Here is a 25,273-nt window from a genome sequence, read left to right as displayed (position 1 = left end):
TGTTTTTTTTTTTTTTAATAATTTCTACTTACCTTAGGTATATAGAACCTAAAATTTGAGATAATAAAACAAATGACAGTAAGATAAGCTTCACTAGCAAAAGTCCTGATGAAAAAAAAAAAATCTACTTTTTACTCTAGTAATTGAGTCAGAAACAAACCCAGTATCCTGACTTATCTCCTAAAGGTTTAGTTGTAGAATGACTGTAACATAGTTACTCTTTCTAAAACACACCAGAGTACAAACTACAACCACCAGCCATATTAAAAAAGAATAGAAAAAACTAAACTCCCTAAATGGAAGTTATGTAAAATCAGACCACAAAAACCTCTGAAGGCCATACCTTCAATACTTGGCTGCATTTCTTCTGTTTTTGGAACAAAAATTCTGATTATGCTTGTGTTGATATAAATCAAAGGTAAGCTGCGTGAAGTCAATGTATGGCTCCTCATGGGCTGACCAGGAGATTTTCTTTTCTCTTTTTGGGTCCTTGGTAATTTTGCTTGAAATATACTTGCAATGGCATTAAGCAAAGGAAAGCAAAGGACAATATCAAAAGCTTGTGCTGAAAGAAGAATTTCATGAAGAAAATGAGGGGAACCATCCGTTAAACCTTCAGATAACTTATGAAAACTTCTTCGCTCATTTCTTGATATTAACTTGTGGCGGACATTTTTTGTTACAGCTTTTGTGTATGTCAAAGAGAGAAATCCATGCTGCTGATGAGAGCCATCTAGGAGTTTTGCTGTTGTCTGTTCCAGAAAGAGGAAATCACAATACAAACTTCATTACAAAAAAGAAAAAAAAAAACTATGTGAAAGCAGAAAATAATCTCAGTTGATATTATAATCTTTTACTATGTCTACACCCTCTGATGAGCACATTACTGATCAATTCCACACATGGGGAAAAACCATCTAAGACTTGGAATGCTGAACTGAAAATTAGAAATCCTGAGTTCTAGTCTAGATCTTGAGAGAGGCAATTAAACTTTGTTGTATCTGTGTCTATGATTTCTACATTCTCTGTGATATTCAGAATTTGCAACAAGACATCTCCGGATTTTACCTTTTCATTCTTGATAATTTTTCATTAAAAGTACCAATATGGATCACAGAGACGTTGTTTATGCAGATGAAACTGAAATAACCATGTAATGTTCTTCCATTTCTAATCAACAAACAATCTGAATAGAAAAGATGATTGACTTCCCTCGACTTAATTAACATTTATGAGAGCAGAGTTTTTTCTTTTAATAATTTGGCTAATGTATATGAGACTAAGCCCATAAAAAGAGCTTCATTGATACCATGCTTTGATAACTAAACCAATCATTTAATGCATGTTTATTGGAGATAGTAACATAACACAAAAATAAAACATCTGTCTTTTAGAACTTGCTTATTTTCAGTGGCTATCATTCTGTTTACAAAACCTAACTATCAACTCTCTCACAATTCAAACTCCTATTCCTTGAGTTTAATGCTACATAAATACACATACGACATTTGACTGACAGTAAAAATTATAACATTATATCATCAATACTTCTGACAACATGTCCAATTATATTCAAATTACACACTATAAACAAATTGTAGTAAAACAGCATACTTTGAAGAGTGAAATAAAATGCATACTTTCTATTTCTCAACATTAAAGGACAGCTCTTAAACTTTTCCTGAACCAATTAATGTATATAAAATCCTATTTTACACATCACTCAACATGAAGTTAAAGTTAAGGTGTCATACACATTTCCAACCTCTCTTCCCAGGGCCTGATAAAGTTTTTAGGTTATTATAGTCCAATGCGTGATGTCGAGAGAGGAAATGCACTGAGAAAGAACAACAAACAGGAAAAAAGTGAGAGTGGCAAAGCAGCAAAGTGCCCGGGCTTATGTTATCCCAGCACTAGTGAAGCTCTTTTGCTTCCATTTTCTTCCTCTCACATTGCTACCTATCACCTAGTGACACAGCAAGGGGAAAATAGTAGGCATTTCAGCTGTCACTGTTGATTTTGTTTTTAATCTGGACTTTACAATGAACAAAGGTAAGATAAAAGTTAGTTATCTTTGTCTATGTTCTTTTTTAACCTCATTTTCTGACCATTAAAAATAACCTGGGAAGTAGGAATTAAATGGATGTGCAAAATAATAAATTTCCTGTAACTGTCCTGCTGCCTTCAGAGGTGTTTTTTTGTTTTGTTTTTACTGTTCCCAACTTTCTAGCTGCCTCTCTGATTTCCCTTTCCTTTTGCTTTCTACACGGAAAAGGAAATACAGTAAAGCAAGAAAACGTGCTACCAGTCTTATGTCCATCTTGCTAGGTAACAGGAAACACTGGATGGAGAACGATGGCTGTGATATAGCCCAACAGCAACAACACTGTCTGTATTTAGATGTTTAAACTGGACTTGGGGGGCAGGGTTACAATCAACCACTAATCTAAATAACCTAACTCAAATCCTCCTTAATGGCTATGCTTGAATCCTGGAAATAGTATAAAAGGTGCTTCAGTGTTTGAATGTTTTGATTTGGAAAATATATTTTAAACATATTGAACGTAGGTACTCTTGAATGTAAACTCCCCATGAGAGAAAGTTTGTTGAACTGTTGCATCCTCAACTCCCTTAATGTACAAGGAACAAAATGAAAAAATAAATGAATACTAGCTGGAGTGAGATAATGTAAATATTACTTTTCATATGGTAATAATCAGCATCTTATACTCCTTAAAATGAAAAGTTAGAAAACACTGATAATTAAAGAAGTATTATAAAAATGCAGAAAAATTTTAAAGGGCATTAATAAGTTTGGGTTTTTTCATGAATATACATTAAAATTATTAAGTACATAAAAAAATTAAGAATGTTTCTCAGAGACACCAATACCATTCAAATAAAAATAAAACTGAACAGAATTTCCACTGATATAAAAGCCACATGTAGAGACGTTTTTTCCAGACTAAAATTCCAGAAAAAATGTCAGAATCCAATTAGAAACTAGCATTTGCTATTCAAATACAATATTAAACAACTGTTTAAAATATTTGACTAATTTTATCACCTTTTTAAAGATCTAGGTCTTAAATTCCTTTTGAGCTACAAAAAAGGGGAAATAGTTCACACATGCTAAGAAAACATCTAATGTTTGCAATGATTTAAAAAATTCTTAAGAGAATTGCTATTATCATTGAGCTAATCTGTTCTTAATATTTTAAAATTATATGCATTTGTATTGACTTTAAGAATGGCGTTTAAAATAATTAGCTTAATGACATATCCAGATATATTGTACCACTTAGAAAAGAATAAGGTTCTAAACTTCTAAAAGCCACTGGTGGACAGTCTAGTGTTCATCCTATATCCAGCAATGACAGGCATATAGCCCTGTCCAGATTCAAGATCACCAAATATGGTAATGTGGATTAGTTGTGAGAAGGAAATGGCATAATAGAAAGGGGAAAAAAGCAATCTAAGTAAAAGCCATAAAAGAAAAGACAAAGCAGTCTGGTCAACTCTTGATTATTCTATACATGCACAATTTAAAAAACATTACACTTAATGTCCTACACTTCTATTTTCTTATGCTGATGGTAAAGTTAGTTTGTAATTACAAAACCAGAGTGAAAAAGAGTATATGCAAGTAACTCAGAAACAAATTAGATGGTACTAGAAAATCAGTCTATGAGTTAAAAGTAAAGTAGAGTTCATTTACAAAGTGGATGACACAGAGGAGGATAAAAATCAAGAGTTGACTCTATGGATAGTTCAATTCCTTCTCTGGATTCCTGTTAGTGGGAGTTCTGTAGCATAATTTTAAAATGATTTCTTACAGAAGGAAAGAAGCCAGAGCAATTACTGAAAGGGTCCTGCTTGCTGATGGGTCGAACCAACAAGGTGCGTCTGTTCAGCTTGTCAGTACAGGAAAGGAAGACACCTCCACATTGCCCCAAAGACCAACACTCTTCCCCAAGGCTTGAGGTGATGGACAGGAGCAAAGAAGGTGAAAAGACAAAAAGCAATAAAAGCCATAAGCAAAAAAATCTGGATAGTTTTAATTTTGCTCAAGTTTGCATGGGCTCAGGTTTGAGCCCCTGCTAGGTATGGCCTCTGTCTGGACCATCTTCTGCAAAAGCATTGTTAATGGAAGTAAATGAAAAATAATTGCTTTTAGTGTCAAATTACTACTATTAGTTTATGATAAAGGACAATCCAACATGAACTCACTTATGAATAGGAAAAACTTCTAAAACATCAACATAATAGTACATTAATGATAAAACATTTTAATAAAAGCAATCCTACCTTTGATTTTTGAAATATTTACTTAAAAGCTATAATAGGAAAATGGTTACAAAACACAAGCATTTAAAGGAGCAGTTTTATTTTGTAATGTAATTTTGGAAGAATAGGTCAAAAAGAATTTATCTGAGCTCTAATTCTTGCAACCATTAGTCCTATTGCATGAATGAACAAAGATAAACAGTTTATCATATATTTTCAAAAAATCATAATTACTAAATGAGTCTCACCACAGGTTTTTCTTTGCACTGTAGAAATACTCCTTCAAAATGTCCTGACTGCCAACCTTCCCCTGGCCTGGAAAACATAAGTTCACCTTATCTGTTCTTTTCAATTTTTCTGAGTTAAAAACTGAGCATATATAACTATTTCAAATAGTTACTATGTAAACAACACTACACTGAACTGAAACGTGGAACTGACAATGCAATCAAGAACAATTTATTTTAGCACCACACCCTGGGTAGTTTTGCATAATAGAAGCATTTGTCTTATTGGTAAAACTGTATACTTATTGATTGGTTATTTATTTCTACCTTATCTCTGAGACCACAAGGCCCCTAAAAGCATGATTTATGTTTATTTTTCTTACAATACTACATCCTCGGTGCTTAGCATAGTGCACATAACACACAACAAATATTTTGAATAAATCAATGGGTAAATATTTAAAACTTACATAATTTAACAGTAAAGTCATTGATGATCTAGAACATAGATTATAATGTTCACATCATCAGAAAATTATTACAGCTATAACATAATAATCGTGTATCACTTGAAATAATCATGTATCACATGTATCTATATCTATCATATAGAGATATACTATTCAGGAGGATCTAAAGAGCTAAACATTACATTATCAAAGATCAATTAATGATTCATGGTTAGTATAAAAGAAAATATATGCTTCATAACATTCTACTATTACAACAGGTTTTAATATATACCCAGCAAAATATTTTGAACTTCGTAATTATGACACAATTTTTTGGCTAGATAGATTTGATAGTCATTGACATAAGCAATAGGATATGTGTGACACGCAATATGATAAGTAATAAAAATTCAAATGTTTTTAATGCAGAATTAGAAACCTGTTAAAGAAAAAAGATTCTGTTTTTAGGGTATATGATGCACCAGTAAAAGTACAAAAACAGATGTGCTTCTGCAGGCACTCAATAAATAACTGCTGAATGAAAATTATGAATCCAAAAAACAGACTTTAAGGCTGTTTCTATACTAAATTAATATGAAACTAAAAATATGATGCTGTTTAAAAAATAATTTTAAAAAATGTGTTTTATTATAATTCAATTAAAAAATACAAATTCCAGAATAGTATTCCAGAATAGCAAAAAAAAAAAAACCCCAAAAACTCCAAAAAGTGCTAGTTATTTTGTATTTGGGAAAAATTAATGACAACATTGCTATGTATCTTTGTGAGGATATGTAAAACTTTACTTTTCGGGGGCGCCTGGGTGTTGCAGTCGGTTAAGCATCCAACTTCAGCTCAGGTCATGATCTCGCGATTCACGAGTTCAAGCCCCGTGTGGCGCTCTGTGCTGACAGCTCAGAGCCTGCAGCCTGCTTCAGATTCTGTGCCTCCCTCTCTCTTTCTGCCCCTCTACCACTCACACTCTCTTTTCCTCTCAACAATAAATAAACATTAAAAAAACCCCAAAATACAGTTGTTTAAAACTTTATTTTTTTACTATTATTTATTATAAATAAATTATATCTGCCCACAATAATACTTTTGATAGAAAGTTATTAGGGCAAGAAAAATCTGGTTCTAGGAATATCTACCACATGTATATTAGTCAAATGAGAGATTAAGAAAAGTCTCCAAAGCACAAAGGGCCATGAGATGTCGCTCCATTTTAATCTGTGATTTAACTCATATGGAGAGTGGACAGCAAGTATACAGCAAAAACAAAACCATCCACTATGTCTCCAGTATCTTTGCAAATATACAAAATAACAAACTGTTTGAGATGATTAGTAAAAGCAGCTCATTTCATTTAATATGGCAATATGGGTATTTATGAATAGATTTGCCATCGCATGAAACAAAACTTTGTTATATTCCATATATGAATGAATACCAAGTAAAATTAATCAATTTATCTGTTAAGAACTCTCTTTGGGAATAAGTACAGCACTTCAAAAAATAACAAAATTAAAATATAAAAATTCTTATATAAGACTGTGTTCAAAGAAAGCATAGCTTTTCCCATATTTATTATTATTTACCTGCTTCTATAGTGATCAATATTGAAACTTTCTATTTTACATTTCACTTTGGTATATACATCCTGAACATCTATGGAAGCACTGAGATCTTCTAGTTCACTGACCATACAAAGCTCTGCAATAAGAAGCAAACATAATCAGCATTGGCCTCACAATCAATATTAAAACCTTGTGTTTTACATTTAATGTTCATGTATACATCCTTAACTCCTAGAGAGGAAATGAGACTTTCTGTTCATTAACCATACAGGATTCTACAATAATAAGGAAAAGTAACATCAATATAGGCCTCACGATTAAGATAAAGCACCTATTTCAAGACAGAAGAAATCCATTGATGCTTGAGGTACTGTATCTAACAATCTTTGCATACTTTTAGTGAAAATGATATAACACATCAATGAAACCAATGAAAAAATTACTTGGCTTTTGGAATGAATTTTAATATAAAAAGACAAAATTTACGTATTGCTAATAGAAAGCAACTAAATTAGACCTAATGATGTTTGTTTACTTTAAATGACAGTGATAAATAAAACTAGGTTCTACTATTTCTTTGAAAAATATGTTTAATATTTTACCTTTTTAGCAGAGAAGAAAAGTAACCCTGTACCTGTGCCTTTATTTTCAGGATCTGGAGCAAAGAGCTTTATAGTAATTTTGGGGAGAACCCACTGCATCCACAGACTAACACGGCCACTGGATCCACCAATGTTACTTGTAGTTTGTTCCAAGGTAACAGAATCTGAAAATGGTGAGTCATCACCTGCTTGTACAGAATCTCCCTGGAATGAGAAAAAACAAGTGTGTAACAAAGAAAAATAACTATAAAAAATGATAAATTTTGAAGTCTCGACTTCTGGAAATAAAGTTTTACCAGATTATGGCCATATTCATTCATTTACCTATTGCCTATGGCTACTTTTTAGCAGTTAAGTAGTTCCTATAGAGATACTATGGGCCACAAAACCTAAAATATTTACTATCGAGCCATTTATACAGTTTGTCTACCCCTGCTATACAGCACTTATGTATGAATCTGCAATATCCATAGCAAAGTGATTACCATAATAAGCATGGAGTAAGAAATAGAACATTTATTATGTCTCACATATTACAAGAAGACATTAAAAAGTTGGATTTGATAATAGTTCTTTTTTAATTTTTTGAAGTAATTTCTACACTCAACATGGGACTCAAACGCACAACCCCAAGATTAAGAGTAGCATGTTCTACCAACTGAGCCAGCCAGCCAGCTAGGCACCCCGACAACAGATTTTTACAATGACTTATATGGCTAAACGGCTCGAGGTAAAGACCATGAGCTTATTTAATTCAACAAATACATAATGAAGTATGAATATGTAATTTCCCACATTTGGAACTAACAAACTTTCTGTAAAAGGTTTGTTTGGTAGTCCTTGTTTTCGTTAAATGTTTTCAGCAGCTGTTACATGGTCTGGAGAAAATTATAAATCCTGGTTTGGAGTTGGATAACTTCAGTCTCAAGACAGGAAGAGATGGTGTCAGGGATAGTGATCACTCTCATGTATTGTGTTATTTTAAGGATTAGCTACCAAATATTTGGGCTCTTAAAATCCCACCTTTGCAGTTCATTTAAAACTTTCAAAAATACTCAGGAGCCCAAACCCATTCTCTGAGAACTGATCAAATACACTATAGTATGCTTATTTACAAGACGTGTATATATTTTTAAACTTTAGTTATATGTACTTAAAAATAGTCTGGTAAAGCAGCATGATACACTAGGTTAAGGACTTCTTCAGACCCTATTCATGTTTGTTTCCTCCTCTGCAAAATGGTTATTTTGATATTTATCTTTTAGAATTGTTGTTAAGAAGAAAAAAGAACACGAACATAAAGTGATTACATATAATAAACAATTCATAATTAGTAGGTATAATTATCGCTAACAAATGGAACGACTACTTACAAATTGTATGCTCACAGTCTTACAAAATTTGGTATTCTATCTATACCTTCTTGCCTTTCTCATTTTGTCATCTTTCTAACTTTAGCACCTTTTCCTTTGCCATATATACTCAACTTCTAATAGTTCTTTGTTGCTTTGAATGTCTCAAACAAAATGTTCACTTCCTATGCCAAGGAGTCATGACCAGTAGTCAACAGCCAGAACAAAACATCCCTTAAAACTTAATAGAAGACAACACAACATGGTCAGTATATTGCTTTCTATGGATAGTTTCTCAGGACAGAAGCCACTCATCTCTTAGTCAAGCCATTAGTCTGACAGCTAACAACAGGGACGATGAGTAAAACCTTATGTAAATCCAAAAATTTCTGCTCTCATTAGCACAGGCATGTATTCTACTCAGGTATATTCAGCGCCTACATGAAGTTTTTACCTTGACCTCATGATAATTTTTACAATCTCTTTCAATCAGAAGAAAATTTAATTTCCTTGAACACCCCAAAGGAGACTTAATGGGGAAGATTTTCACAAAAGAACAGACAAGTACTTATTGTTGGAATACTTAGACACCAAACACAGCAAAGCAATAGTGTCCTGTGATTTACTGTGACAGAAAATTATAGACTTAAATCTGAAGATAGTGAAGCCATTCCTTGTTACATTTACACCAAACAAGGCAAACAACTTCCTGTTCGTGATGTTTTCATATAAATGCTTCTCCAAAATAAGTAGTCCTAATTCTGCTACAGCTGAAATTCTTACAATTTGAGAAGCGATACAAAAATGCAGGGTTTTAGTTGCTGTCTAAAGTAACACAAGATCTAATGAAAAGCACAAACTAATCCCAGAAAAGGATGCATTTTACAAAGTCAAATTCAATAAAAGATAATATAATATAGTCAACACGCCTTTCTTTATGGGTAAATTCTTATAGCAGAAGCATTCATAAATTAAATTTTCCTTCAACAGTTAGAAGAACATCATACTCCCAAGAATGGAAACTGTGGAGAAAGCAGCACCTCAAATCAATGAGACCTAGATTTTTAAATATTGTTAGGTATATTCAGTAGGAATGCTAAGAACATGGTGGCTTCAAATTTAATAACTAAGCACTTCTGAAAAAGTTGCTCTCCCTCCTCATGCAGTTTCAGTTTTCATTTTGGATTTACAACATTTGGTGTGGTATTGTTAAATATGTTTGTGCATTAATTTTCTGCTCCATTTCCAAATCTATATAGCAAAAATAGAGCCAGAATTGAAGATGCTGAACTATTTTCCCACACCTCTTTATGCCAAGTTCTAAAATACACAGTTCAATTCTTTCACCATTCTGTTGCAAATTGACCAAAAGACTGAGTTTATTTTCCTAGCTGAATTTATCTTTGTTCATCTGGAAGAGCAAACACTGCAGCCCTTCATCCTTGGCCTGCTTTAGAGCTCAGGGATGATCATAGTTTTGGCCACACTGCTCCACTCCCTTATCAAAATAACTCCAGCATTCTTGTTCAATCACAAAACTTCCCAAAGGGCTAAACACTTCCACCACGGTTTGTACTTAAGTCAACAGTGACAAGTGGCCTGCTGTGGTTTCCACTACCTTTGCTCTCGCTATTTCAATGCAAGGGTGGGGAAAATGATGAACTGTTTTTAAGCTTCGTACTTACGCCTCTTACGCCTATTTCCCCTTCTACCACCATCCAGATGGATATTCAGGAAGCTAGAGCTATATTCACTGAAAAGTATGGTACTTCCTACCAACATGTCAACATTAAAAAAATTACTCATAAAGTATAAATCACCCAAGGATCATATAAACAAATACTCCTACTTAATACAAATAATTGTTAAGAATGTACTTTTTAAAACCAGATTCATTTGTAGTGAACTCTTCATAGTCAAAATAATGAATGTATTTGATGCAAATGAGAAAAACAGTACTTTATATAGTAGCAATTTTTAAAAATTTATGAACTTATTTGAATGCAAATATTAATTAGAAACGAAAAATTTAAAACTGTGATTTCAAAGCATTCCCTAGATACATAATCTATATAAATAAGCACAACAAATATAAGGTGACCTCATAGCAACTCCTTATTAGATATGTCCCCTGAGGCAAGGGAAACAACCAAAAATAAACTATTGGGACTTGATCAAAATAAAAAGCTTCTGTAGAGCAAAGGAAACAATCAACAAAACTAAAAGGCAACTTATAGAATGGGACAAGATATTTGCAAATGACATATCTGATAAAGGGTTCATATCCAAAGTATATGAAGAACTTATAAAACTCAACACCAAAAAAAATGAATAATCCAATTACAAAATGGGCAGAAGACAACATGAATAGACATTTTTACAAAAAAGACATCCAGATGGCTAACAGACACATGAAAAGAAGCTCAACATCACTCATCATCAGAGAAACACAAATCAAAACTATAAGGAGATATCACCTCAAAACTGTCAGAATTGCTGAAATCAGCAACACAAGAAACAACAGGTGTGTTGGCAAGAATATGGAGAAAGGGGAACCCTTTTGCACTGTGGGTGGAAATGCAAACTGGTGCAGCCATTCTGGAAAACAGAACAACCCTATGATCCAGCAATTGGGTAACTACTATTTACCCAAAGGATACAAAAATGCTAATTCAAAGGGATACATGCACACAGATGTTTATGGCAGCATGATCTACAATTGTCAAGATATGGAAAGAGCCCAAGTGTCCATTGGTAGATGAATAGATAAAAAGATGTGGTGTGTATATATTATACATATATATGTGTATACACACACACAATGGAAAATTACTCAGCCATAAAAAGAATTAAATCTCGCCATTTGCAACAACATGGATGGAACTAGACAGTATAATACTAAGCAAAGTCAGTCAGAGAGAAACAAATACCATTTGATTTCACTCATATGTGGAAGTGAGGAAACAAATCAAACAAAGGGGGGAAAATAGAAAGGCAAACCAAGAAACAGACTCTTACCTATAGAGAACAAACTGATGGTTACCAGAGGGAAGGTGGGTGGGAGGATGGGTGAAATAGGTGAAGGGGATTAGGAGTGAACTTGCTGTGATGAGCACTGGGTGTTGTATCCAAGTGTTGAATCACTACATTGTACACCTGAAACTAATATTACACTGTATGGTAACTAACTGGAATTTAAATAAAAACTTAAAAAACTGGCATGAGGTGGTTCATTCCTCAATCTCCAGTAATTATTTATAATGCACTTATTTTCAGTTAAATTTAAAGTGAATATGGGTCAAAATAGATGCCCAGGGTTAAAAGACAAAAACTTCTAGGTATAAAATAAATAAGTCCTGGGGATGTAATGCACAGCATGATGACTATATAGGTAATAATGCTGTATTGTGTGTTTGAAAGTTGGTAAGAGAGTAGGTTTTAAATGTTCTCATCACAAGAAAAAATAACTTGTAACTATGTATGGTGATGGACGTTAAGCGCGCACGCACACACACACACACACACACACCACATATTTTTTAAACTAGAAGCAATTTTAATCACTGAATCAATGAAGGATAAGAATGTAAGTCAAATTTTGCCATGAAGCAAAACTTACAACATTAGAGGTTAATGTGTTAATTTTTACTTTTGGTTGAGTTGTAAATCAGTATTCTCACATACACTCAGCATTTTATATTTTTTTCTTATATAACAAAAGTTTTGCTCCTCCTTCTATGTGGTACAGAATTGTCTCTAGGAAGCAGAATCCATTATGAGCTAAATTTCGCAGTCCACCTACATATTATGTGTATGCACATATCCATGCCATATTATAAATTCCTCTTAGGATAAAAAGACTCTGTTTTAAATGTTTAATTTTTTAAAGATGAATATTATTAAGTATCCAATTAAAAAAATGTGAAAACACAAGAGAATAAACCCCAAAAAGGAAAGACTTATGTATCTTAGCATAGATAAACAAGGTATCCTAGAGACTCTTAAACACAATTCTGAGGTATATATAGGTTTGAGGGCTTGATTTTATACTGCCAAATGTTTTCAAAAAACTTCTAGATATGAAATTAAAAGTAAAGGGGTTTCAGGCTAGAAACAATCCCTGTAGTCCATCAAAGATATAAACACACAAAACCTCTGTGGGAATAGGGCCTCAACCACTATGTAAAAGTCTCATAGGCTAATGAAAAACTCTTAATATAAGGTTACATAACACATAAGGAAACAATCTACTAAGAGCAAGAGTTAACAACAGGATTAGACTCTCAAAAAATTTGGACAAATCTGATAAAAAATATAAAATAATTATGTTTAAAACAAAAGACCAAAACTTTTTAAAAAATAAACTCATACAGTTTTATGATTTCACATCGTAATATATTTGAAGAGACTTAATATATACATGCTGTAGAGTATAATAAATCAGATTTATTTCAATCATAATGAGTTGATATTCCCAAATCATTTAACATCCACATATTCAAGAACAATGTGTTTAAAACCCAATCTGCACACTAAGCATTGTACGGGTTGCTTAAATTAGGGTTATCCACTAATAATAAAGGTAAGAGGGGATATCCCGGATGGTAGTGGAGAGTTATTTCACATCCAGTATTTCCCACTGAGTAAGTAACATATTCAAATATACAGCCAAATTCTTCAAAATTAATAAAAATAAGTTAAAAATGGAATCCAAAGGATCACAGTAACATATCTAATATGCTAGAACTCAAAAGTAAAGGAATGAAAATTACAAAGATCATTTATACACAGTTCTAGCAGCACAATAAACAAAGAGAAATGAGAAATGAAAACTTGGGCACAAAGTTTGAATTCTGGATGAATTAAACCACAGACTGAGTCATAGATGGAGCATTCATACACACAGGAGAAAACAATGATTGTATTTTCAGATGTCATCATTTACTGGCTAATTCTCAAAGGGGTAAATTTAAACTCATATGGATACATAGTTAACCTTGATCCCCACATAACTATTTTCTTGAGAGGAGAAATTAAACATTAAATATTCAAATACATAGACACCTTCTAATTTGCAAAGTTAGATCAAAGCCCTAACAGTATTCACAAAAATCTTCCTGCCATTTATGGCAAATAAAGTAGCTAAATTATTTTAAGATATTTCTCAGGGAACAAGTATCCCAAATAACTGTAGGTTTCAAATCCATATTGGACTACTCACCTCTTTTCTTGACCACAGTATGTAAACAAGAGAAGATGGTACATTCTGAAAATATTTGCCACTTTTTCCTTCATAAGTCTGTATTACCTTTTGTAAGCTGCTTTACATGGTCTTCCTCCAATGAATATGTCTTTTGCATTATGATTCTTTCATTTTCAGATCTTTTTCACATAGGTCAGATTAAATCCATGGCTAACGCAAAACTAATAAGCTCACTAATGAACATTTTCATTGCTTATGTTTACAACTCAATCAGAAAGAATCCTCAATATTTTAAATTTAAATGAATTGCAGGAATGTAAGGATCTTGTTATAGAAATCAGAATTTATTTTTTTAATTTTTTTTGTTAAGTAGGCTCCATGCCCAGTGTGGAGCTTAAACTCACGACCCTGCAATCAAGATCTGAGCTGAGATCAAGAGCTGAAACTTAACTGACTGAGCCACCCAGACACCCTAGAATGAATTTCTTTTTATGTGACTGAGAAAATCTCTCCCTTTGTTAATCTCTCCCTTTATTAATTTCCCCATTTTGGCTCATGAGGACATCATTCTTCTGGCTTTTTCTGTTATAATACACCTAATAAAACAAAACTGCTACTAATGTTATATTTATTTTCAAGATTCTTCTCAAACGTTACTTCCTCTGCAAAACACCCAAAGATACTAGAGAATAAATTTGTTAATCATACTTCTATAATTACAGGGCATGTTCATCTCTATTACATCTCATATTAGGGCTACCATGTCCTTTTGTGTAGGTTGGACAGTGCACAATAGAGAGCACCATTTATACTGTACTTTGTATGAATGGCAGTCCCTAGATCTATGACCAACAGGTGCGACCACTCCATGAAAGCCTTGTCTTTTCCAGTCTTTCAATGTTTTTTTAAATGTCTCTTTCTAAAAGCCCACTTCCCAAAATAGGTAGTCATGTTTATCTGGACATCCCAGTAAATAAAGTACTTAGCAGTCAATTGTTTAATGGAACACTCTCCTTTCTGCCAGTGGAATGTCTCTATGACTTAACTTCATTTATTAATTTCACTTATACTATCCTTGTTAGCAACTTGTCACCCCAAGCTTTGATTACTCTTCTAAAGTATTTCACAAAGTGTATTCTGTGCAATGATAATATGTGGAAAAGAGTCTTCGGTTAAATAAGTTTGAAAACTATTACATTCAACAGAGTGGTTGTTGTTTTTAAACTGCAGGAGCTTTTGTATTCTAACTGTAGGAACTCCATGAAAGCAAGTTTTTACCCTAGAAGGGATATGCCCCATCGACCTCATAACTGCACATTTCTAGACTGGACTTATTCCTCATTTGGAGTGTGGAGTAAAACCCATCACTTGGGTCACTGGTTTCTCAGAATGTAGAATGAACGGGGATAGAGAAGTTGCTTGTGCAGTTGTCAAACAGATCTACTCTAATGTGTTAAAGCCTCAAAGCAAATTAAAAAAAAAAAAATGTCCATTTAACTGAGTTTGATTGCCTTTAGTGTTTAAAAAAAATAATAACATCCCCTTTACCTGATGCTTCTTTCCATTCTGTACTTTGCCAAAGCTGTTTCCATAGAACATGTCTTCATGCAAAAACAATAACATAACTTCTACCTCTATCTATTATAGTAGTTCTCAGTGGTGCAAGTTCACCCCTGTGTTTGGGAAATGTATTAGGATATTTCTGGTTGACTCAATGATTGGGTGTCACTACCGGCATTTAAGAGTTAGGATTAGGGGGAATTAAGAGCTTCTATCATGAATAAGGCAGTCCTGAAAAGCAAAACGATCTCATAGAAATTTACACAGGTGAAAATCTTGGAAATATATTTGGAAATAAAACTGAATTCAGCTTTAGATCTAAACATTATTTTTTTGGCATTTCTGCACCATTTTATTATAATTATACACTAAGAGTTCCAGAAATGTAAATACTGAAAAGAAAGGAAGCATAAATTTTGCTTTATTCAAAACTCTACCAAGTTTGCTGCTATTTCAGAAAATGATGCCACCAATAAATGATGCCACAACAGTACCACTCATGGTACTGGATACAGATGGGAACAAGTCTATTTGTTATCAGTCAAATTCACAGTAATTGTATGTACTGTGTACTTCATCATGTCTTCTTCTAACATAGTCATGCCTGAGCACTTACACATATATTGAAATATATATTATTATACTTTGAATTATATTCCTTTAATCCTTTATATTTTGAGCTATTAGATATTTTTGAAACATTATGTATATGTGCATTACATTGTTTTTTTTTTTCATTCAGGATAGTAAAGGGGCATTATAAAATATTTGTTATAAAACAGGCACTGGCATGTTGGGTGAGGTTAGGGTGTTAAAAATGAAAAGAAAGACTTTTATGACTGGAAGAGAGAAGGTGAGGATTTTGGGTTTGACAGGATTAAAAACCACTAACGTAAAGATAACAATAATACCCTGGTTCACAAAAAGGGCAGGGGCAGAGAGGGTAGGGGAAAGGGAAGCATAAGCCTCTTTTTCACTCAGCTTTTAAGTTTCCATACTTCTGAGGAAACATACCTTTACTGTGTCTCAGTTTTTTCCATTTCATAGAACCCGAATGTCCTGAACTACCCCACTACCTACTGAAAGCAATTAAAATACTTGGACCTAAAAGGAACATTAATAAATAGCCACTGCTACCACAGCTCCCCATGAGGCTTCTGAACCTGCCAGCTTCCACAGAAATGAGGTCATCTTCATTCTCAGCCCTGATATAGAACTCTGTGGTATATATCACCCTTCACTGGCAGCAGAACCTTTCAGAAACACTTACCTCAGTAGTAGTTCCAACATCAGCAGATGGGCTGCATGTGCTGGTATCTGGAGGAGCAGTGCCTACACTGCTTCTCACTGGAGAACCAGGGACAGGCCCCGCCACGGTTTCTGCATAGGCTGATGAAGGACTGAGATTACCTCTCCTCTGAATCTTATTCCAGACCTTACTCATGATCTCAGTCAGTTCATAGAAAAGCTGCACCTGAGCAGAAGAAAAAGGGAAAACGAGTCTTTCAACTTCCAGTCACAATTGACTAAGTTACTACATGTGAAAAAATTAAAACAAGTCCAGGGAAATAAGAATATATGAAATAAAAATCTATCAGTATATCACCAATCATGATATTATATCATGATCTGTAATCTATGATAATTATCTAATATATATATTATAATAACATATGATCATGAATATTTTATGATACTATGATTCAGATGAGATATACAAAGAACAATTCATACAGAAAGTTTACAATTTTAAGTATTTTATCGTGATTTGAATTTGAAGCAGATATAATGAATTTACTCATACTTGATGTTTGCCACATATTCAAACTTTGATATTTTATGAGCAATTTAATTTTTTTGGAAAAACAGTGTTAATACAGCAATAATGTTAATTAAACAGCTTATTATGAAAGAGTGGATTGCTTTTAATACACAACTAATAGAACACAAAGAAATGCCTCTCAAACAGAGGTATCAGAATTAGATGTCAAATGTATACTAGTAAATATGATTTAATTACACATGAAATAATTACCATTCTTATTTCTAAATGTTTTCCACATTTAAATTCTCCCTACTTTTCTGAGGAATAAATCTGAAACAGGATTTCTCACCCAGTAAAATAAAGTGGAAAAGAATGACATAACATAGAATGGTAAAAGGAAAATGTTACATATAAGACTTTGCTATAGATAAAGAACATAAACTATTCAACCTACCATTCCCCTTAGATTTGTCATTCCAATATTCAGAGGAAAAAAATTGTTTAACTTGCACATTGTTTGACTAAGTTCTAAGATATTTACACAAGATTTCATAAATAAGCATTAATCACGGAATTTGTATGACAACATATTGCCATACACTGTATAAAACAAGTCCAAGGAAAAAAATGCAAACAAAATATATAAGCAAATCCACAGCTGGATACCATATTCTGCTTGCCATTAAAAAAAAAAAAAGGGTAAAATTCTCATATTTATAAGAAGTTTCAGCCCCAGGACACATCCAGATGATAAAGCTGGCTTCTTATGTGGGCAGAACAGATGCATAAAAACACTGTTGTCAACCCTTATTTGATATAAAACAGTACTTAGGTTACAGTTTTCTCCTGCTTTTTGTGTGATGAAGTCTCAAATCTCAGGTTATAGCTCTTTTTGCTTAAAAAAAAACATCTAATGGCTAGAGATCTTACAAAACACCTCTTAGAAAAATTTTAGTTCAAATTCTTTTGTCTTTCATAATCAAGAATGAGTTCTCCCTAAAAAGAAACAATTTTATTGCAAACCGTATTTTGAAAAAAGATTTACTTCTTCTTAAACAATTAAAACTGACAAATAAGGAAAGCATACACCAAAGAAAACAACTTCTAGATACTTCTAAGGGCATAAAGTTAATTTATTTAAGAGAACTGATGCTTTTATTGTCACTATTTCTTATTTCCTTTAACTGTTACCCTTCAATAATTATGTATGAATGGCACTAAGTATGTGCATAATTAATGTGCCAAGCAAACACAGACATAAACTATAAACATATTTTTATTTTCAAAGGAGAAAGTTACTATCACAGAATTCAGACTTGCCAAATTCAAAGGTTTTAAAAAAATAAAAAAATATGAAGATAAATATTCAATTCTTATCCTTCAAGCTGTACTGAAAACTGCCAATGTTAAATTAAAATGTCTAAAATCAAAAAGCCTAACCATAACAATATTGGCAAAGATGAAACTCTCATTTACTGCTGATCAGAATGCAAAATGTAGAATAGTTTGGTGGTTTCTGAAAAAGACATACATCTACCATAGGATCCAGCCATTGCACTCTTGTTTCCCCAAGAAAAATGAAAGTCTATATCCACACGAAGACAGAACACAAACGTTCATAGCAGTTTTTCTGTAATAATCCACAACTGGAAAAAAATCTCAAATCTTCACCAGGAAGGGGACAAATAATATGTAGTATATGCATGCAACAGAATATCTATCAATAAAAAGAAATCAACTACGGATTCATGAAAAACATGACCTAACCTGAAAATAATTATGCTGAATGAAAGAAGCTAGGTTTAAAAAAAAAAAAAAAAGGAGAGACAGAAACACAGAATACAACTGTATGATTCTATTTATACAAAATCTTAGCAAATGACAAGTATCCATAATGACAGAATTACTGGCTGCCTGGGATGGGGTAAGAAGTAAAATGGAGGATTATGAAGTGGCATAAAGAAACTTTTGAGGATGATGGATGTATGCATTATCTTGATTCTGAGAATGGTTTCATGGGTGTACATATGTCAAATATCCTAGCATTAATTTAAACATGTGCAGTTCAGGGGCGCCTGGGTGGCGCAGTCGGTTAAGCGTCCGACTTCGGCCAGGTCGCGATCTTGCGGTCCGTGAGTTCCAGCCCCACGTCAGGCTCTGGGCTGATGGCTCGGAGCCTGGAGCCTGTTTCTGATTCTGTGTCTCCCTCTCTCTCTGCCCCTCCCCCGTTCATGCTCTGTCTCTCTCTGTCCCAAAAATAAATTAAAAAAACGTTGGAAAAATAAAAAAAATAAAAAATAAATTTAAAAAAAGTAATAAAAAAAAAACAAAAAAAAACAAAAAAAAACATGTGCAGTTCATTGGATGTAAGTATATCCCAATAAAACTTTAAAACTTTCTTAAAGATGAGCACCATGTGAGGCAGCTTTATATACACTATGTATGAAGATGACTGAATATCAATAATATCTTGTGTATCGAATCCCTAATGAATACCAAAAATGTAATGTTTCACTGTTTAAAACTTAATTTCACATCTATTTTCTCATTTACTCTATAACCAATCACACAGGAGATTTACTTGGATTGGAGAGGCTGAGAGAAGCCTCAAGCCGATACATTTCTAAAGAAGAGACATGATTTAAGTGGATGCAAAAAGCCACTGCAGTCTTAAGAATAGTAAGAGCAATAGCCAAGTGCAGGAGATGATGTAGGGGCATCGAAAGGCTCTATCCAGTTAGCGAAGAAGGACTTGTTTTGCAAGGTATTAGGAGAGAGAAGAGTAATCATAAAGGTAGGTAGAAGAAAACCATGGGTATACAATTTCAATGGAAATCAAGCAAGAGAATGGAATTTCAACAAGTGATTACTACTCCATGTTGAACACCAAAGAGCTCTAAGTGAATATATATTTTAAAAGGCTAGCTCATTTGGTATGCAGGTTATCACTAATCATTAAAACTCAATTTCAAAAAAGAGAAAAGACTTTTGTCAAAAACTTAAAAACAAGCAAACAAAAAAAAAGCCTTTGCATATAAAGCATAATCCTTACCCAGTCTAATTTTGCATAAAGATAAAAATAAAAATCGGGGGACTCAGAAAAATTAAAAATGAGTGGTACAAAAAATACAAATCTAGTTTTGTCTAAACTCAATGGTGTGCTCTTAGACAGTAATGCCAAATTCTACTTCCTTACTGAAAACTGAACATAACTTAGCAATAAAAACTATGAATAAACAGGATAAAAAAGGAGCATAAAACCTATTCTTCCTCTAGTTTCACATACCTAAAACCCAAAATGGCAAAGATGGTTTTATGTTCCTGGAAATGCCTTATAGAAAGATGAAATATATCAATTTATTGGCTAAGGGAAAACTGAAACTCTATTATATTAAAAAGAGAATTCTACAGGCTCCTTTAATTTTAGAATAAACATAATTTTTAAGGTTAAAGAGAACAGTGACTAAACACATTAAAGAGAATTGGGTAACTTTGGTAAAACAGTTAAGATAAAGGCGCAAGGGTTAATGAAAATCATCCCTAGGAACAAAAACTCTCATTATTCAACTGTGTTAAATACTTATAGTGTCGAAGGCCCTTGAATGGCAATGAGTTCTAGGAACTGACATAGTAGTTTAGTTCACCATAGTTGATACAGAGACCCACAATAATGCCTAATATGACAATGAATTTATCCTGGGTCTGCCCTACATACAGAGTTGCACACTATATTTTCAAATACAGTGGGGTGCCTGAGCGGTTCAGTTGGTTGAGTGTTTGACTTCAGCTCAGGTCATGGTTTCACGGTTCATGAGTTGAATCCTACATCGGGCTCTGTGCTGGCAGCTGGAGCCTGAAGCCTGCTTCGGACTCTGTGTCTCCTCTCTCTACCCCACCCCAGCTCGCACGCTGTCTCTGTCTCTCTCAAAAATAAACAAACATTAAAAATAAATGAATGAATGAATAAATAAATGAATGAATGAATGAAATACATCAACTACTTGCAGGCTTTGTATCTAAGCAATAATAAATCAAATTAATTAATATACCAGTGTCAAAACTTCTGATATGATTCTAATGGATAAACAAAAAAAATGATATTTAAGAAGAAATTATTTCCTTAAAATGGAATCAAGAATCTTATACACTGGCTACAATGTATAAAAGCTTCTGATAGTATATGCAAAATTTAGTGGATATACACATTGTTCTAGGGAACAGGCTCATAGCTTTTGTTGGATTCTCAAAGAGGTCCATGACACAAAAAAAAAGGACTCAAGAAGCACTATCCTTTCCAAACACAAAAAACCAAACAGATGGAATAACCACTCACAAAAAAGGCGGTGTTATATTGAGTCATTAATTTTAAAAATAAAAATCATAAATGAAATTTTAGGATACACATGGATGTCTGTATTTTAGGGGCCCATTATACTCTTTTTATAAGGCAGGATACCCAGAAAATAAAAAAAAGACCTAGAGATAATATTTCATCAAGTAAGATTGAACATTTTTGGTAACAGATGTCATACAGGCAAATAACTACATTACAAATTCAGGGTTTGTATTCATAGTGCCTAAGGGAAGCTCTTGGAATTGCTAAGAAATTTAACAGAAAAACTGTGTAAATGATATGAATTATCAATTAGTAAAACAAATTCATTGACCAATAAACATTTAAAAACTGCTCAACCTTATTAATAATCAGGAAAATACAAACTAATGTAAACGATTTGAATTGCCAATTCACAAAAGAGCAAACTCAATGGCCAAGAAACATTTAAAAAGATGATCACAAAACATAAGAGACTCTTAAGAACTGAGAGAAAACTGAGGGTTGATGGGGGGGTAGGAGGGAGGGGAGTGTGGGTGTGGGGTATTGAGGAATGCACCTGATGGGATGAGCACTGGGTGTTGTATGGAAACCAACTTGACAATAAATTTCATATTAAAAAAAAAAAAAGATCAAACATCTGGTTTCCCTTCAGTATGAGGGACTTCCTTTAGGATTTCTTGTAGTGCAGTTCTACAGGTGATAGATTCTTTTATGTGAAAATGTCTTTATTTAATATTTATTCATACACATGTATTTTTTTTAAATTTAGAATTCTGGGTTGAGAAGCTGTATTTTTTCCCCATTTAAAGATGTTATATTCTTCTGCTCTCTATACTCAGAAGAAGTGAGCTAATAATCAAATTTTGGTTGTCTTGTATGTAATGTGTCATTTCTGTAAAGACACTTTCAAGATTTGCTCTTTATCTGTGGATTTCAACAGATGCATTAAGAAAGGCATGGCCTTCTCATGTTGTATGGGCCAAGGGCAGGCCACCCCATGATGAGCCGAGCCACTTTGGCATGAAGATTATTTTAAATTAAATAACAATCAAAAAGAGCAATGCCAGCAGATTCACGAAAAGCTCTCTGCCTCCCCCACAACTGCCTCAAAGAATTTAGGTAGAGGACCTGCACTAGGAAGAGAATTATCACCACAAAGAACTACATTATGATATGAACTAGACATGGTAGATAGGGAGGAACCTATCAAGGCCTGTTTGATCAAAGTCCTCTAAGTCCCATGGTTTCTAAGTGGCCCAGCAAACATTAGCTTACTAGACAATTACTCTTTATCATCTTCCTATAAATTGCATTCATTTTCTCTGAAGTCCCAGACTTTCTCCTTAGTCCAAAATGGTATATATAACTCATTTTGCCTGTCATGGGAATTTCCATGTCTGTGTGGATTCCCCATATTTACACTGTTAGATTTTATTTTCTGTTAATCTGTCTCATGTCAACTTGATTCTTAGTCCACCAGAAGGACCTTGAGGAGACAGGACATTCTCACTCCCCCACAGTGTGTTTATCTTATTCATCCTTGTTCTCCTCATTTCTGGTTGGGGTATGTAGTATATGTACTATTGCGCTTGTAGTACTCAGTATTATTCTGCAATTGGGGAGAAAAATCAAGCCATCTTTTGTAATTGTGAAAATCCAGAGGGAGTCTGGAAGCCTATGCTAGAGCAACCACTCACAAGAGAGAGGTTTATCTGGAATCTCATGTTTTTATCATTAAAATTTAGGTTATAAAACAGTATCAACTCTTTACCAAACCTCTAAATACATAATGATTCTTCAAAGTGTTACACTGTTTTGTGGCTTCCTAGCCCTCTGGAAGACTGCTACATTCTACCAGAGATACTCATAACAATTTACAAAGAGGGTATCACATTTTGTATTGGAGTCAATCTAAAAACTAACACAGTTGGCATTCCTATAATATTTCAGAATTTACAAGGTATTTTCACATATTTCATAAATATCTGAAACTTCCCAACAACCTTGTGATCAGCTTTGGTTATAGAAGCTGATAACAATTAAACAGAGCTGGTTTATGAGGACTTACCAAGAAGATAAAGTTGGAATTAAATGAAAAGATAAGAATTATCACATTTTGGGTAAAGGCATTCTTGAGGCATGAGGTTCACTCAGCCTTGGTTTAATTCTCAAAAAAAAAAAAAAAGATCTTGGTATTTGGGGAGCAGCAAGGAGGCCTTGGGAGCCAGGTGATGGAGGTTTAAGGACAAAGAGAGTGAGCAGGCATGAGAAAGAAATACCAGACCAAAACCTATGTGATGACTTTGCTTAGAACCAGTTTATATTTAAAAACAACAACAAAACCTGACCTCTGTTCCAAACAAAGTGGATATCTGATAAAGATATTCGAGAGTTCAGACTTGAGCGACAACATGACATTTAATAAGATTCCACAGAAATCACAATACTCTTCAGAATCTCAAAGTAAAAGAAGTATTTTTTTAAAAAAAAAAAGATTCAAAATAATATATTTCCAGGCTAAAACACTAACAGCAATAGAATTTATTCTCAGCTAGGATGGCTATGGATGTCCAGAACATGTAGAGTAGTACAATCCTCTCAAGGCTATAATGACTTTCATAAGTTCCTAAAGTAGAAGGTCTCTGATGGACAACTCCAAGTAGTAGCTGGATGTCTATCATATAGAGATTAAACTACTATTAAACTATGAATATAAAAAATTTTTCTATTTTTTCCTTAAGTTTCTTCATATCCTTTTGGAATTTGTTGTTACAATCATTCCCTCCTCATTCCCACTCCCTTCTCCAGGCAATGAGGAATCTGTCACAATATAGTAGTCTGCATATTCTAACGTTTTATATAGTTGTAATTATACAGTAAGTACTCTTTATCTGACTTTCTTCACTTGGTGTAGTGATTACAATATTCATCCATTACGTTGCATTTTATCAATAATTCAGATCTTTGATGACTGACTAGTATTATATTATACAGATAGATCATAATTTGTTTAATTACCGTTTAATTATTTATGAACAGTTGAGTTGTGATCATCTTGGGGCTATACAAATAAGCTGCCAAATACATCCACATAAAAGTCTCTGCATAGCCATATATTTGCGTTTCTCTAAGGAAAAACTTAGGAATGGCTGTGTCACATGGTAAGTGCATGTCATACTTTTTCAGGAATTTCCAAGTTATTTCCAAAGTTGTATAATTTTTACATTCCCACCAACAGTATACAAAGAGTTCCAGATGGTTCACAATGCTCATTTTTATTTCAGCCAATCTAATTGGTGTATAGTGGGTTGTCTTCATTTTACATTTTATTTTTCCTAATGAATAATGATGATATGCATCTTTTCATGTGCTTACTGACCAATAACATCTTGAGTGGTGAAAGTCTGTTCAAATCTTACTCCCATTATATAAACTGTTCTTTGTCATCACGTTAACAACTAGAAAGCGTTCTTTAAATACCTTCCATAACATGGGACACCTGGGTGGCTCAGTTGGTTAAGCGTCTGATTCTTGGTTTCGGTTCAGGTCATGATCTCACAGTTCGTGGGTTCTAGCCCCGTGTATGGCCCCATACTGTTAGTATAGAGCCTGCTTGAGATTCTCTTTCTCTCTCTGCCCCTTCCCTGCTCATGTGCTTGCTCACTCACTCTCTCTCTCAAAATAAACAAATAAACTTTAAAGAAATATTTTGCATAATAGTTTGATGAATATTTTACAAATACTTTCTCTTAGTGTTTGGCTTTCTGCTCTGTTACCAGGTCTTTCAAAGAGAAAATGTTTTAAACTTGATTATGCCCAATATCAAAATCAATTTTGCCCTTTGAACAATACTGACTCATCCAATCTGTGAACAGGTGTATGTCTCCAGTTAGGTGGTAAGTTCTCCCAGCA

The 25,273-nt window shown here is 33.5% G+C and overlaps 1 protein-coding gene across 9 annotated transcripts in view; it reads right to left on the bottom strand.

The window, feature by feature from the left end:
• VPS13B (vacuolar protein sorting 13 homolog B) overlaps positions 1–25,273 on the bottom strand; it is an 801,572-nt gene that overhangs the window by 350,714 nt on the left and 425,585 nt on the right. For 6 of the 9 annotated variants that reach the window (XM_019468015.2, XM_019468006.2, XM_019468010.2 and 3 more), the window contains 5 exons: positions 16,531–16,734; positions 7,178–7,349; positions 6,565–6,679; positions 3,837–3,978; positions 344–752 (listed from right to left, as the gene is read on the bottom strand). In XM_019468015.2, coding sequence (XP_019323560.2) covers positions 344–752; positions 3,837–3,978; positions 6,565–6,679; positions 7,178–7,349; positions 16,531–16,734 — 1,042 coding nt within the window. Of the gene's footprint in view, positions 1–343; positions 753–3,836; positions 3,979–4,535; positions 4,603–6,564; positions 6,680–7,177; positions 7,350–16,530; positions 16,735–25,273 lie in introns of those variants that run through there. The other 3 variants (XR_002085466.2, XM_019468011.2, XM_019468016.2) reach the window with 3 other exon arrangements.

The sequence above is a fragment of the Panthera pardus genome, unplaced genomic scaffold (genome assembly GCF_024362965.1).
Source record: "Panthera pardus isolate Hobbes unplaced genomic scaffold, ASM2436296v1 HiC_scaffold_7, whole genome shotgun sequence".
NCBI classification, from domain to species: Eukaryota; Metazoa; Chordata; class Mammalia; order Carnivora; family Felidae; genus Panthera; species Panthera pardus.
This window is presented reverse-complemented; position numbering and strand designations above follow the sequence as displayed.